At 35.1% G+C, this 14,070-nt stretch overlaps 1 protein-coding gene across 1 annotated transcript; it reads right to left on the minus strand.

Annotated features, from left to right (window-relative positions):
• Positions 1-245: 245 nt before the first annotated feature.
• LOC104545414 (patatin-like phospholipase domain-containing protein 4) lies at positions 246-13,756 on the minus strand (the record flags this gene model as incomplete). Its single annotated transcript, XM_010190551.1, has 6 exons — positions 13,598-13,756; positions 12,727-12,853; positions 6,868-7,052; positions 3,484-3,578; positions 3,176-3,311; positions 246-311 (listed from the first exon to the last, which is right to left on the minus strand). Coding segments are annotated over exons 1-6 (768 nt in total), but the record flags the coding sequence as incomplete, so codon positions are not given.
• Between the last annotated feature and the right edge of the window lie 314 nt (positions 13,757-14,070).

Below are 14,070 nucleotides of genomic sequence, written 5' to 3' on the forward strand. Positions count from 1 at the left end.
TGTGGCCAGCAGGTTGGGGAAGGTGATTCTGTCCCTCTACTCCACTCTCATGAGACCCCACTGGTGTACAGTGTCCAGCTTTGGAGTCCCCGACAAAAGACAGACATGGAGCTGCTGGAGCAAGTCCAGAGGAGCCATGAAGATAAACAGGGCATCTTCCCTACGAGTCCAGACTGTTTACCCTAGGGAAGAGAAGGGTCCAGGGAGACTTTATAGCAGCCTTCCAGTACTTAACAGGGCCTTACAGGGAAGATGAGGTGCGACTCTTTATCAGGGACTGTAGTAATAGGATGAGTGGTAATGGTTTCAAACTGAAAGAGAGTAGATTTAGATAAGATACTAAGAAAAAATTCTTTACTGTAAGGGTGGTTAGACACTGGCACAGGTTGCCCAGGGAAGCTGTGGATGCACCCTCCCTGGAAATGTTCAAAGCCTGGTTGGACAGGGCTTTGAGCAACCTGGTCTAGAGAGAGGTGTCCCTGCCCATAGCAGGGGGGTTGGGACTAGATGATCTTTAAGGTCTCTTCCAACCCAAACCATTCTATGAAATGCAATATGCCAGAAATTATCATATAACTAAATATGGTAAATACACATATATGTGCTTGCATGGTGGCATGAGAGACAAATCCAGAGAACAGAAGCAATTACAGACTGGAAAATATACTATGTGAAAGGTGATCAGGTGCAAAAAAACCCACAACCCATGGAGAAAATGTCTGAGGTTTTTTGATGGAACTGTATTTATTTTTACAACAAATTAAGCTAGTTTCAATATTAAACACCTCTCCTCCCCTAACAAGTTTTAATTAAGGCTCTATATGAAGGCGCTAACTTTTGCTATAAGAACTCTTTTCTTGCCTATTTATCTTCCTAGTAATCTAAACCAACAGAATTTTGTCTTAGCTCAGCTAAAAAGGCTCTCTTCCTATTTTCCAAATGTGAAATTGTAGTTCTTTTTCTACCAGAAGATAAGGTCAGATGCATTTCTCTCCAGATTTTTGATAGTGGCGACACCCTACAGGATTCCCAAGATCAGCTTCTTCCCCTGCCCAACTCCGTTTCTGCTCTCTCATTCAACTCAGTAACTTTGGCCCTTCTAAACTTAAAGGAATGGGAATAAAAGTTTTAGTGAAAGAAAAGAGTCAAAACCAGATGAACTCTGCAAAGTGTGAATTACTTTCAAGAAAACTGAAGAAAGCACCTGGCCCTCCTTTATAAAGTCACTTAGACCTCAAGAGAGAGGCGAGGAAGGACAAGTTTGAAGAACTACCACTTTCCATATTTCCCTAACATTAAGAGAACAGTGTGGACTGCTAGCCACTGCTCCCACCTTTCCAAACTAAATACAACAGTGTTCTGTGCCCTGCTTCCTCACAAACATACAAATCATGCCTCTCTTCCTCCTCACCTCCAGTTTAAGAACTGCAAGTCTAGGAACACTGGTACACGATGATTCTCTTCACATATGCAAAGACTGTTTCAAAAGTGGGAGATTATTAACTGCCTTTCCATGTTCACTGGGAATAGTAAAAGAAAGAGCGAGCTTAAAATTGTAGCAACGTATATATGGTTTAGCCATTATGAAAAACTTTGGAACCATAAGACTTTTTAAGCATTGGGACCAACTGCATAAGGAAGTTGAAAGATTTTTGGCAGAGGGCACAGAAGTCTTGCTGTTATAAAACACTGTATGGCCAGCAGTATCTTTATCCATGCCTTGGATATAGTAAATCATGTCTAGGAGAGGTGAAGAACGATTACACAGCCTAACAAGCTCTACCTTCCACGTTACCAGGGCAGCCACCAACTCTTTGTACTGTTGTATAAATCATACATGCATAGCTGAAGACACACACAAAAGTATATATTACCAGATGCACTGAAAAAACCAGACAATATGAATGTATTCCCCTATGTGCAATTATTTTGAATTTGATTACTGTTGTTCAGTAACCCCCACTAGCATATGGAACAGAAGAATAGAGCAGAAATGGTTAAGTCAACAAAAGAACTACTGAAATACTGATAAAATGTATGTATTTCCAAGGTTGTCTTGAAGCTTCTAATTGTCTTCAGGCTAGAAAATCTCACTGCAAAACTAATAAACCCACAGCATAATAATCTCCATGTTTACAATTTGCTGGCTATCATAGCTAGAAATAACACTGCATAATTCGAAAAAAACCTTTTTCCATATCTTTGCATGATTTAAGTTCTACAAATTTTGAGAACTGACTGACCATATAGAATATAACGGGGTGAAGATTTAAAAAAAAAAAAATACTTTAAAGGCTAATTTCCAAAGCATACTGTGAGATTTTGTTAACAAGTGTGATATTTTTCTTTAAGTGTTAATTATAAAGAATCTCTTATTTACTCCAAGCATCCACAAGGACAGGAAAAGAAGGAATTCCTTTTTATACTACTATTCCTTTTTTTTTTACTATTCCTACACTATTACTCTTTTTTATACTCCGTTTTTCTCTTGTGCCTTATGATGTCCACCACTAAGATATAAATCAATTATGAGAAAGAACATTTGCTTTACATGCATCTACATTTTACAATTCATCCTACCATTTCATATCAGCTTATGTATACAATCCTTATCTAAGTTCAAAAACTGACATTTGAAAGAAAAGAGATGGGCAATAAAAGATATGCTTTCCAGTGACAGTTAAAACAGTTTATATGTGGTACTTAACATTACACTATATCTATTCCCCAAGAGGACTTGTAGAAAGTGATGGATGTTTTTTTAAGACAGAAACTTTCTTTTCTTTACTTTCTTCTGTGATGAAACATAATATAAATGGTATCAATGAGGTAAGAGACGCAAAGAGACTCAGCAAATTGTTACAAAATTCGAACCTCTATTTTATTCTTATCTACTGTAACCATTAGTTACCTTGTTACTTTTTAAACATACTTTGCCTACAGGGTAGCACTTTAAAAACAGATGAAGGAAACACACAAAAATAAACTCTAGCAAAATTTGTGAAACTGTGAATTGAATTCTGTTTCCATGGTTTATCTTATGGTTGTAGCAGCACTAACAGTGTAAGTGATCACTGAGTAAAGCAGTGATATATTTTACAGCTAACAACATACTCCTAAACCTTGGAGAAAATCAAGCATTTTTATTTAAAGCAGCAATATACAACTTCATTACCTTAATGAGGTCCTCTCTGGAGGCAAAACTTGAAACCAAGTGATTTTCCCCATTTTTGGTGTTAGTGACTGACACATAGAGCCGGTTCTCAGCTATCTCATGAGCATTGGAAGGAAGAATAGACTCTATGCCTTCCCTAGAGTAAAGAAAATGCTAAAGATTAGTCCCTATCATTTTTTAAATACCTTGCAAATGTTAGGGGTGAAAGAGTGCTGAGCTTCCCACAGTACAGAAAAAATATGTGCACTCTCCATTTTTGTTTAGAACTTTACACAAAAATGGCCTTATGAATACATGAAGATAAGTACCTAAGTGTTTTCATAAAATCATAACCAGGCGTTACAGCACCAAAGTCCAATTTTCTAACTTCCTCTGCAAATCCATAGGCAAACTGCTTACATTTCTGCAAATTAAAATATTCATCATTAAGGATGTTTTAGTTATGGAAAGTATGTTCAACTGTGGTATCTAAAACATACTAGCAGCTACAGCTTTAATCGAGAGTTATAAGATCCAACTAAAATATTATCCCATATATGATGTTAGTAATAAGATCTGCATAACAAAATATTGATCCTCTTATAAGAGCTAAACTGTAAGACAACAAGATACCTAATTAAAAAATAAAAATAATAATAATAAACCGTCACAAAAACTTAAGCAATCAAGGAATTATTTTTCTAAATAATCAGTAATTTGAAACGTCATTACAAGAACAATCATTTATATTTCAAGTGTAAAGCCACTTTTTATTTTAAAGACTACTTCATTATTAAAATCAGACACAAGTACCTTAAGATGCCTATAAGCATTAAAAAAATTACAATTATTACAATTTCCTCTTACTAATGCAAAAACCATGCTACTAACAAATACACATATTTAATGAATAAAATACTATGGAAGTATTTAATAAAAGGAATACTATGATGGAAGACAAAGGAAGACAAGAAAACTGCAGAATATCAGGTAACAGATTCCACTGCACAGAGAACCTCTTTTATGCAAACTGAAATCACAGAATCATTTGATTGGAAAAGACCTTTAATAAGATCACAAGTCCAACCATAACCTAACTCTACCAAATCTGGAGCTAAACTATGTCCCTTATTACCACGTCAATGCATCTTTTAAACACCTCCAGGGATGGTGATCTAACCCCATCCCTGGGAAGCCTATTCCAGTATTTAATCACTCTCTCAGTGAAACAGTTACTTCTGATGTCCAGCCTAGACCTCCCCTGGTGCAACTTTAGGCCATTTCCTCTTGTCCTACCACCCGTCACTAGGGAGAAGAGACCACCTTCCATCTCACTACAACCTCCTTTCAGGAGTCGGAGAGAGTGATAAGCTCTCCCCTCAGCCTCTTCCCGCAACTAAACAACCCCGGTTCTCTCAGATGCTCCTCATAAGTCCTATGCTCCAGACCCTTCACCAGCTTTGCTGCCCTTCTCTGCACCCGCTCCAGCACTTCAGCATCTTTCTTGTAGTGAGAGCCCCAAAACTGAATACAGCACTTGAGCATTATGCCTCACATTAATGACCGCAGAAAAATAGCCTGAAGTATGAGCCATAAGAACTCCAAAAGCAGAATAAAGAAATAGGTAGCATTTATTCTTTAGCAAAAAGATTCTGAAACAATGAATTATGATTCTGAATGCTTAAGACTCACTATTCAGTATTCATATTTCTTTTTTTATCCTTTCATGCAGATTTCTGTAATGATTTTAGGGACTTGAGAAAAAACTAAATACAATCTTATGCAACTGAAATTGGTACTCAATAAATATACCTATATTCACATACATAATAAAATGTTTACAGAATAAAAGATCTGCATACAGATAGTTTGGGGTTCCTGGCTTATTAGCTTCCTGCATGAAGAATAAATACGTTGCTAGTAACAAAGTAATTGTTTGATGTGACTACGGAAAGAGAAAAAAAAACTAAAAAACAGAGAAGCAAATGCGTTCTTTTGAGAAGGAGGCTACAGGATTTAATGCAAGAAAAAACAGGAAGGAGCTGGGCTGAGGATTAGTATGAGATCAGGAACAAGCTGGTTGGAGCAGTTTAACTTCCTCACATCACCTGTACAACAGAGCACTGGCCTAAGTGAAAGACAGAAATGTAGTTCTTGCATCTACTTTCTCTAAATGGCCTTCAAATAAATGTGTCAAAAAAGTTCCTTAAGAGGTCCATATCTCTTAAAGCAACAATCACTATCAAGACTTCTGCTAATTCATTTCTCATAGGTTATATTTGAACCTTTACCCTAGGAGGTACTTGCTATTGCTAGTTCCAAGCCAATTCAAATATATAAAACTAGTTGTATGTACCAAGTCTTGAATTTATTCTACATTAGGCAGCTAGGCTTCTTCTGTAGTCAATCAGCTGGAAAGAGGCACATTCAGACACTTTTAACTCTAGATACAGAAGAAACCCACAAACCCTACAAAGCATCATCTCAGAACTATCTTCATATCTAAGATGTTTTAACAAACTGACAGAGAGCTAAGAGTAACAGGGAGCTGGATGAATCCAAACCTAGGCGAATGACACAAACCTACTTTTTCTACTGCAAGTACTAAGAACAGACCATATATTTTTTGCTCCAAATAGGACAATTTCTTATAACTATGAATTGTTTATATATGCTAGAAGCTTTAAACAATACATCTGAGTTTTAAATAGTGACTAAGGACATGTCTAGAAATTCTAATTACTTGTATTGAGTTAAGCAAACTTAACATCAAACATGATCAAGGTACTTCTGAAATGAATAGGTACCTATCTATAAATTATCTATAAGCCTCCCTAGAATTCTCAAGTCCCATGCCTTTTCAACAGTGACAAAGATATGAGATATCCAAGATATGACTGAAAAACATTTGCAAACTGCCATATTAGAACAGTAACAGTCAAAACAATAAATCCTCAATGTTACATTATCTCCAAGATAAGGAAAGGCTGTATTAGAACTCTGAGTCTAGGAGATGAAGAAAGTCTTTATTATCACTATAGCTTGTCTAAACATAGACACCTCTGGGGAAGAGGAAAAAAAAAAGGGAGGCAGGAAATTAACTGATGTAAGAGTTATACTTGTGGATATAAAACATAGCAAGTTAGAAATACAATAAAGGTAATAATATCATTATCCTGTCATACAGTAGGGCTACTGCTGTTAAGTTATGAACTGTACTGAGTCTAAAGGAGGTGTGGAAGCCGCTTCTTGTACTAATGGAGCACAGACAGCAAGGAAAAAGTTTAAGCCAGTATGTGCTGTGCTTTGACTTTATGAAGACACAGTCTATCTCCTTTCACAGGAGGATGAAAGGATGGTGCTATGCATTTGCTTAACAATGCCCACCTCTAGCCAAGAAAAAAATTATCAAGTTTGTAACGTACAGTGATTAAGTGCATTTAAATTTTGGTATATTAAAATACACCTGGTTGCATACACCTCAACATTCACACACATGAAATTTATATTTACATTGCTTGCTCCATAAACATTTCAGCCCATGAGTCACAGATTTTGTTAATGAAAACACATACTCGAGTCCTGTTTCTTTACAAGAAACAAGTAGAAAAACAAGAACAAAAATATTTAAGAAAATCTTAATGATTGATGATTATATAAAAAATATCCTTTACAAATGATCATGTCCTATACCTACGAATTTATTAATTTACCTCTATATTTTCTGGTACTGCTAATAAGACAGTGGCAGTCAGTGATCCCGCAGAAGCTCCCGCAAAAGCTTTCACAACTTTCAGTAACTTCTTACCATGCCTGTAAAAAGCAGCTGCTGCCCCCAAGTGGTAAATACCCAGAAACCCGCAAGCTGCAAATGACAGATTGATGTGTTTCATTTTTGCTGTGGAAAAGAAGTTTTACAGTCAGAAAAAGGATCTGTTAATTCCAATTTTAAATATACATCTATTCCTTTGACACCGAACACATAAGACAGTATAAATATGAAACAAAAAGCATTTTATTTAAAAACAGTAACAAGTTTTGATTCCCAAATACATCAAATAAGTTACTTCAGCATTTCCAAAACTGAAAACTCTAAAATAATCCTTAGCATAAAACCCTTTTTCAATCAAGAAATATATCTACACAAACATATATAACTGCACATTTTCATCTAATTTGTCAAATAAATACAGAATAAAAGTAGCTACACAAAAGCAATAGAATGATGCTGTTTGAAAGCAGATAGACACCTAGAGTAAAAAAACAAATAAATTATAAAACTGCTGGCCACCATGTCATCATATTCCCCTTACACACAGACAGCCTTGACCCCTATGTAATTCCACAAGAAAGCAATTCTTTTCCTTCACCTTTTGAACTTGTTTACTTACTAGTATTATTAGCAATCATTAATAGTCAGATTTCTTATTCAAAGCAATTTATTATTTGGAAAAGAAAAACACACAACATATAGTTGCTACTACTGAAATAGAGAGAATAAAAAACCACCAAGTAAAATACAAAGCACTAAGTGTATGAAAACACACACACACTCTGAAGGTGTCAAGGAAAAAATCTAAATCTAACAAAAAACACAAACAGGAAGGAAAAGTTCAGATCCTCAGGTATGGTTTTCTAAAAAAAAAAAAAGCTGTACATTTTATTAGCTCTTCTGTTTCTGTAAACAACTACAATTAGGACAGTCTGGTATTCCACAGGTTATATTGTACAGATATACAAGATACTGTACAGATTACTTTAGTATTGAATTAAAAATAAACTCCTAGTATATTTGGGTATGCATCAGTATGAATGGGACTAAAAAGAAAATATACTCCAGACTATACTTGATTTTTCTGGTTCATAATGAGATAGCTGATGAGATGCTTCTTTTAGAAAACATCTACAGATACTGTAGTGTCAGTTCTGATGAAGAATGGCAAAATGTACAGGAACAGGTTTTGGTTGAAGTTGCCTCTTCAGTTTAGAAATGGGAAGAGCAGGAAAAATGAGGGTAAGAAATAGCTTTCAGAACCCTTAGGTAAGAATACATGCTAAACTCAACTGTTTTACCCAAAACATGATTAAAATCATGTCACAAATATATCTAACTAGGTTTATTATTTCCTTAAAAAAAATAAAATGAGAAAGCAACCACGTGTGCATCTCTTCGTGCCAGGGTATACTGTCTGGTGCATCAGTTATGCTGCTAAAACACTACACTATCATAAGGTAGTTTATCAACTGCGCTTTACCTCCTTTACACTGGAAACACTTGCATATCCACTTGTAAATATGAATACCTGTAACTTATATCTAACACATTCTTACTGATAGAAAGGATTTCAGGTTGGCTCTTGCTGTGGCAATATGAGAGAAAGGCATTTGCAGTGAAGCAAATGATAAATCATGTTACTACTATTAAGAAGAAGGATCTTTTAACTTAAAGGAAAAATCACTGTACTGCCTAGAAGATAAAAAAAGTTTACTCGGGATTTTATTGGAAAACAACAAACACTATTCCACTTTGAAGATTTTTTTTTTTAGTTGAGTGCAAAGAAAATACTTTTAAGTATGATGCCATGATGTGCTTTCCTTCAGGTCAGTCAAACTCTCAGTAGTTTAAGCAACTTCTGCGACTGTTTCCATACCGTCTACAAATTAGGAGAAAAGATGCATATGCAAGGACCACTGATAAACAGGGGAAGTTGTTGAAAGCAACTGCATTACTAAATAGGAAGAAAAGCAAGCATGGAAGAGCTAACTTTCGTTTCTGACCAAAAGAGAATTCAGGCTCAAGACACTACTAATGTGAAACATTACATGAAAGAAGGGCCATGTTGATGTAGTTGTTTGGTCAGAAAACAAAGAAGTAAAGTAAGAGTTCACAAGGCCCAAGAATTATGTCTAATGGACTTATGAAATATAACTAAGAAACACAACTGTAAGATAATGAGCTTATTTAAATGAAAACAAGCATATGTATGCTTATTTACATGTATATATTCATCATCTAAGTCTTCTACAACCCTCACATACAAAGCATTCTAGAAGGTGTCTCTCCCTGCTGGAAAATACCTAGATGTTCACAAATCAAAAAAAGATGAAAACTTTAAAAAGAGTATCCAAAGAATAGTTACAACAAGAAATTTCAGATTAAAGGATTATTTTTTGAAAAGGAAAAAAGTTCCCTACAAATGTGGGAGACAATCATACTTCTGTGTATAAAGAATTGGCTGGTACATTTTCTCTAAGGAGAGAAGAACAGGAAAGGAGGTTATGTGAACTGAAGAGAGTACTTGAATCTCAGATCAAAACCTACTGAAAATATACTGACTAAAGTCAGATGTCCATGCCTTTTCCTACTTCATGAGGAGGTTTTATTTTCTTGTATGAGCTTCAGTCCTATTTAATTATCAGTTATTTTGAGTAATCACTGTTCTCTTGAGTGTCTGAATACATGGCATTCACTCTTTGATGAGAGTTAATTTCTTAACACTTAGATCCCATACTCCTCTTCCTCCTTTATTCCCCTATCCAAGAGACAGAGATACTGAATGAGTATTCACATCAGTTTCTTGGCTGGCAAAAGGATTTGGTGAGAGACAAACATGCAAAGAGAAAAAAAAACCAGTAAGATTTTAAGTAAAGGAATAGCGTTAAAGCATGCTGCTAATCTCATACTCCGTTAAGAGTAGACTAATTTCAAGTTCAAAAATATTAAATAAATGCAACCCAAAAAGCAGTGAAATTTTTGTATTATTATTTGGGAACTGGGAAGCATTTTTGGGGTTTTTGGGGGATTTTGGTTTTGCCTTCTTTGTTTTTTTTTTTTAAAGAAGTAATTGATGCACTGGATTTGTATGGCATGCAATACAGCACTGTTTTACAGATTTCCCAAAAGAACTTTAATTCAAAAGCAGCAGCACCATGGCTGTGTTATCAAGTCACTACATTTTAATAATTCCGGTCAGTTCCCAGGTCTACATCTGTCACATGATGATACATGAAATTTAAAACCACTTCAGTACAAATGTTAATATTGGCAGACAACATTCAGTTTCTAATGACAAAACCAGTAGTTACATCTAGCTGCAGGACTGAGAAATGGGTTTTGCACATACATTTATCAACCCTACAAGTGGGTAAATGATGCAAAAAAAAATCATTGAATCATAGAATAATTTAGAAGGTCTCTTGCCCAACCTTCTGCTCAACACAGGGTCACAGCTATCAGATCAAACTGGGTTACTCAGGGCTTTATCCAGTTATTAACTAAAAAAATCTGTAGCTCCCAAGTGATAGCTGGTACCTGCTGCTGGGTGAAACAATCTGGTCCTCTTTCATTTGTTCACAATATTAACATCAGTAGAGTATTGCAAATAATCAGCATTATAGAGAAAAACCAACAGAGTACTAATATCTTCATTTAGCACTATGCATCTACCTGCAGGGAAGTTCTGTACATTGAACTGAAGGCCTCTTACAAATTTGTTACAAAGCACTTAACCTACAAAGATGATGCAGTTGAGAAAGAATCATGGCTCCATAAGGAGCCATCTGCTTGACAGATGCAGCTAAGAAGTGTTGTTTCACCTTGCAAAGGAATCTCTGAGTAAGAGGAAAAGATAAGAAAGCACTCACTGGATGAACATCCTGTAAAATCAGAAAAGCAAGAAATAGGAAACCATGATACTTTTAAAGTAATATAAGCTTTCTCATGTCTTTGGTTATTGCAAATATGTCATGGCAACACTTGATTTGCAAGTTAGAATGGTGTATTTATGAGACAGTATGATTCAAAAAAAGTCTTTTGCTTCAGTGGTCTGGTAGATTACTGCTCTTTCATCAAAAGGAATAGTAGGGTTATAACAACTTCCAAGAAGACACACACAGAATTAAGGCTACAGTATGACTATTCCCTGCCAATTTCTTAAAGTACCAGAAAAAGGAGCACAGTCACATCTGGACATAGATCAATTTTTCAGCTGCCTGAGGAAACAGCAGAAATCTTGCTATCTTAGAAATAGTATGAAACACCTGTTCCACAAGAATTCAGAACAAATATTCTTAGAAGGTTTAATGTAAGACCATTAAAGATATTATCTATTAATTAAAAGTTATATTGGTATGTGTTATGAAAAAATTTCAATGAACCTCAAAAGATGCAGAAGTACATTTCAGCTGGAGAGCGCATACTCTGTAAAGATATGGTGTAAAAAGGTCATAGCACATGCTTTTGCCACTGTTTTTAAAGAATGTTGTCGTTTTACACGATTGGCAAATTTCTAAAAAAGTAAGAATTTAACTGGCTAAGGGGATAGGTATGCTTCTGTTGTCTACAAGAAAAAACAGAAGCACAAGATAAAGACAAGAAGAAACTAGAAAGACACTGGGACTGTTCATTCTCATTACTTCATAGAATGTAGGAGCATTCTGGAATAAACATAAACCTAAGAGGTTTAAAAGATTCTCACATCTGAAAAAAAATCACTAGTGATTAAAAACATACTCAGTGGGTGGGAGAGGGCATTTCTGTTTACTCAGCAGTTTCTCATGTGTTTGTAATGCAAACCTACAAGAGAATGTATATAAGGAGAGAAGCTTGTACAGCAGAATTATGATATAGTACAACATACCTTTTTCGGGAGAGGTACTGTCTTTCTAATTGTCATGCACAAGAAATAGTACAACAGTTTCTCATACTGCTATTTCCTGAGCAATATAATTACACAAACAGTATACAATCTCAGTGTCTTAACCAGTCATAACCACTTCCCTGTTATCCCATTTGTAAACAAAAGCTGAAAATGCCCAAAGCAATTGACTAAAAAACCTTTACAAACAAAAATAAGCATACATGGAATGCCAATGATCAAGCACCCTGAAGCACAGGAGCTAAAATGTACGATGCGTAACAGCACATTTGAGGATTACTTATTAGTTAGGAATGACAAAACAAGCAAAGTTATGGAAAGAACTATTTAGTCAGGTAGCACTGCTAAAATAAAGGTCATAATTGTAACTACTAATTTACCTGAATCAGAAATCACCACTCACACAGGAATATTTGTTTTTTCACACTTATAACAGTAAAAAAAAGTTCACTAGCATCACAATTTGTATCATTCAGTGAATACTCAAGAAATGGATTCTCTCAGTCAAAACCAGACTCACACAAAACAATAACCCATCCAATAGACTGTACTCTACTTAAGAGTCACCACATTTGCTAGCAAGAGAATGGGAAAACTAAGTTTTACATCTATCCAGTCACACAGAACAAGCATTGCAAGAGTCTGATGAAGCTGAAGAAAAAGATTAAAATAATAATATGGAATAATCAGTACACAATCCTGTCAGACAATAACATGCTTACGAAAACTACATATTTTTTTTTTTACAAACTACAAAAATTGTGTATAATCCCCTTGAAATTAAAAAAAAAACATATAAATTATAAAAAACATTCAAATTTAAGAGTTTAGACTACCTTGATCATTAATAAAAGATGTCTAGATAGAACAGGAAAGGCTGACTTCTTAAGAAGAGGGTGGCAAACAGTTCAATACCTTCTAATGAATGTTGGCTTTCATCATATACTCCACTGAGACTTTTTCCAGCAGCTATTTTAGTTCCCTCTGCACTAGTAGTCATTCTTGTATCTACTAATGATCGTTTATCATTGACCTTGGAAACCTATAATCATACAGTCAAATATTACTATTAAAAGGAGAAACAACAGGCAAATATAAGATGAACATTACTTATCCTAATACAGATTAATAAAGTTATTTAAAATAGTTGTAAAACCATCTAGATGAACTTCTCAACTTCTTAGGCTTCACTAAGCTAGATGAAACCACAATGTCCCATTATTTATACATGCAGTAATTTAAAGATGAACTTAGAGATCTAGAAAAACATTGCCATTTGGAAACATCAGTGGCCAAGATTAACCTTAATTTTGTGACCTTTCCCATTACTTTTGTTTATATCCACAGATAATTTTTTAATCAAGCTCTTATATTTTTATCCTCCCTTACCAATCCAGTAAAAACTGACATTTTTTCTCCTTTTTTGTACAATATTGCATCAGTAACAAATTTTCCAGAGAACTTTGGTCCTATTCATCACTAAACGGTTGTCATGCTAAGTAATAAGCTTATCGGTTATTATGCAGTATTGTATGCAGTATAATTTCAAAAAAAATAATGTTTCTGCCCAACTCAGAACTAACAGATGCAAAAAGTTCACTCTGAAACACTGGTTCTCCTGCAACTTGTTACTGTCTGTCCTTTTACCTTGATATACTAAAGGCATCTTAAATTCATAAATAAAGCTGCAAGATCCAAAGCACAGCTCTGTAGATTCTGTAAGAAATTATATTATCACTGTATTGATGCACATCACTTATACCTAGAGCACCACAAATATACTTACCTGGAATTTAACTCTGTTACGTGGTGCTCTTATGGTGCAATAGTTTAAAAATCCAGTCCAAACCTGCTGAGTTTTTGGAAACATGCAACTGCACAATCTGCCATCTTTCAACTGAAGCAACAGAATTCGAGCACTACAAAGACTTTTAGCTGTCCACATTTTCTGAAAAGCGACCTCTGGATCCAGATGTTGTGGTAACCAAACTAATAACTCTTAGAAGCAGTTATGCCACAGAGTTACAAAGAACGTATCAACAGATGAGCTTGGACACCATGGAAGTACACAGTAGAAAATTTGTCTTCTAAGTATAACCTGTTTAAACACATTAAGAAGAGGGGAAAATAAAGAAAAAAGTAGTTGAAAGGTAGTAACATATCACAGCTCTCTTCACAAACCTCTCACTTAAAACACAGATGCATTAACAGTTGATTGACTTGACAAGGAAAGTCCTAGGCAGAACTTTTGTTCAGCAG

This window comes from Mesitornis unicolor, unplaced genomic scaffold, assembly GCF_000695765.1.
Source record: "Mesitornis unicolor isolate BGI_N332 unplaced genomic scaffold, ASM69576v1 scaffold24838, whole genome shotgun sequence".
NCBI lineage: Eukaryota > Metazoa > Chordata > Aves > Mesitornithiformes > Mesitornithidae > Mesitornis > Mesitornis unicolor.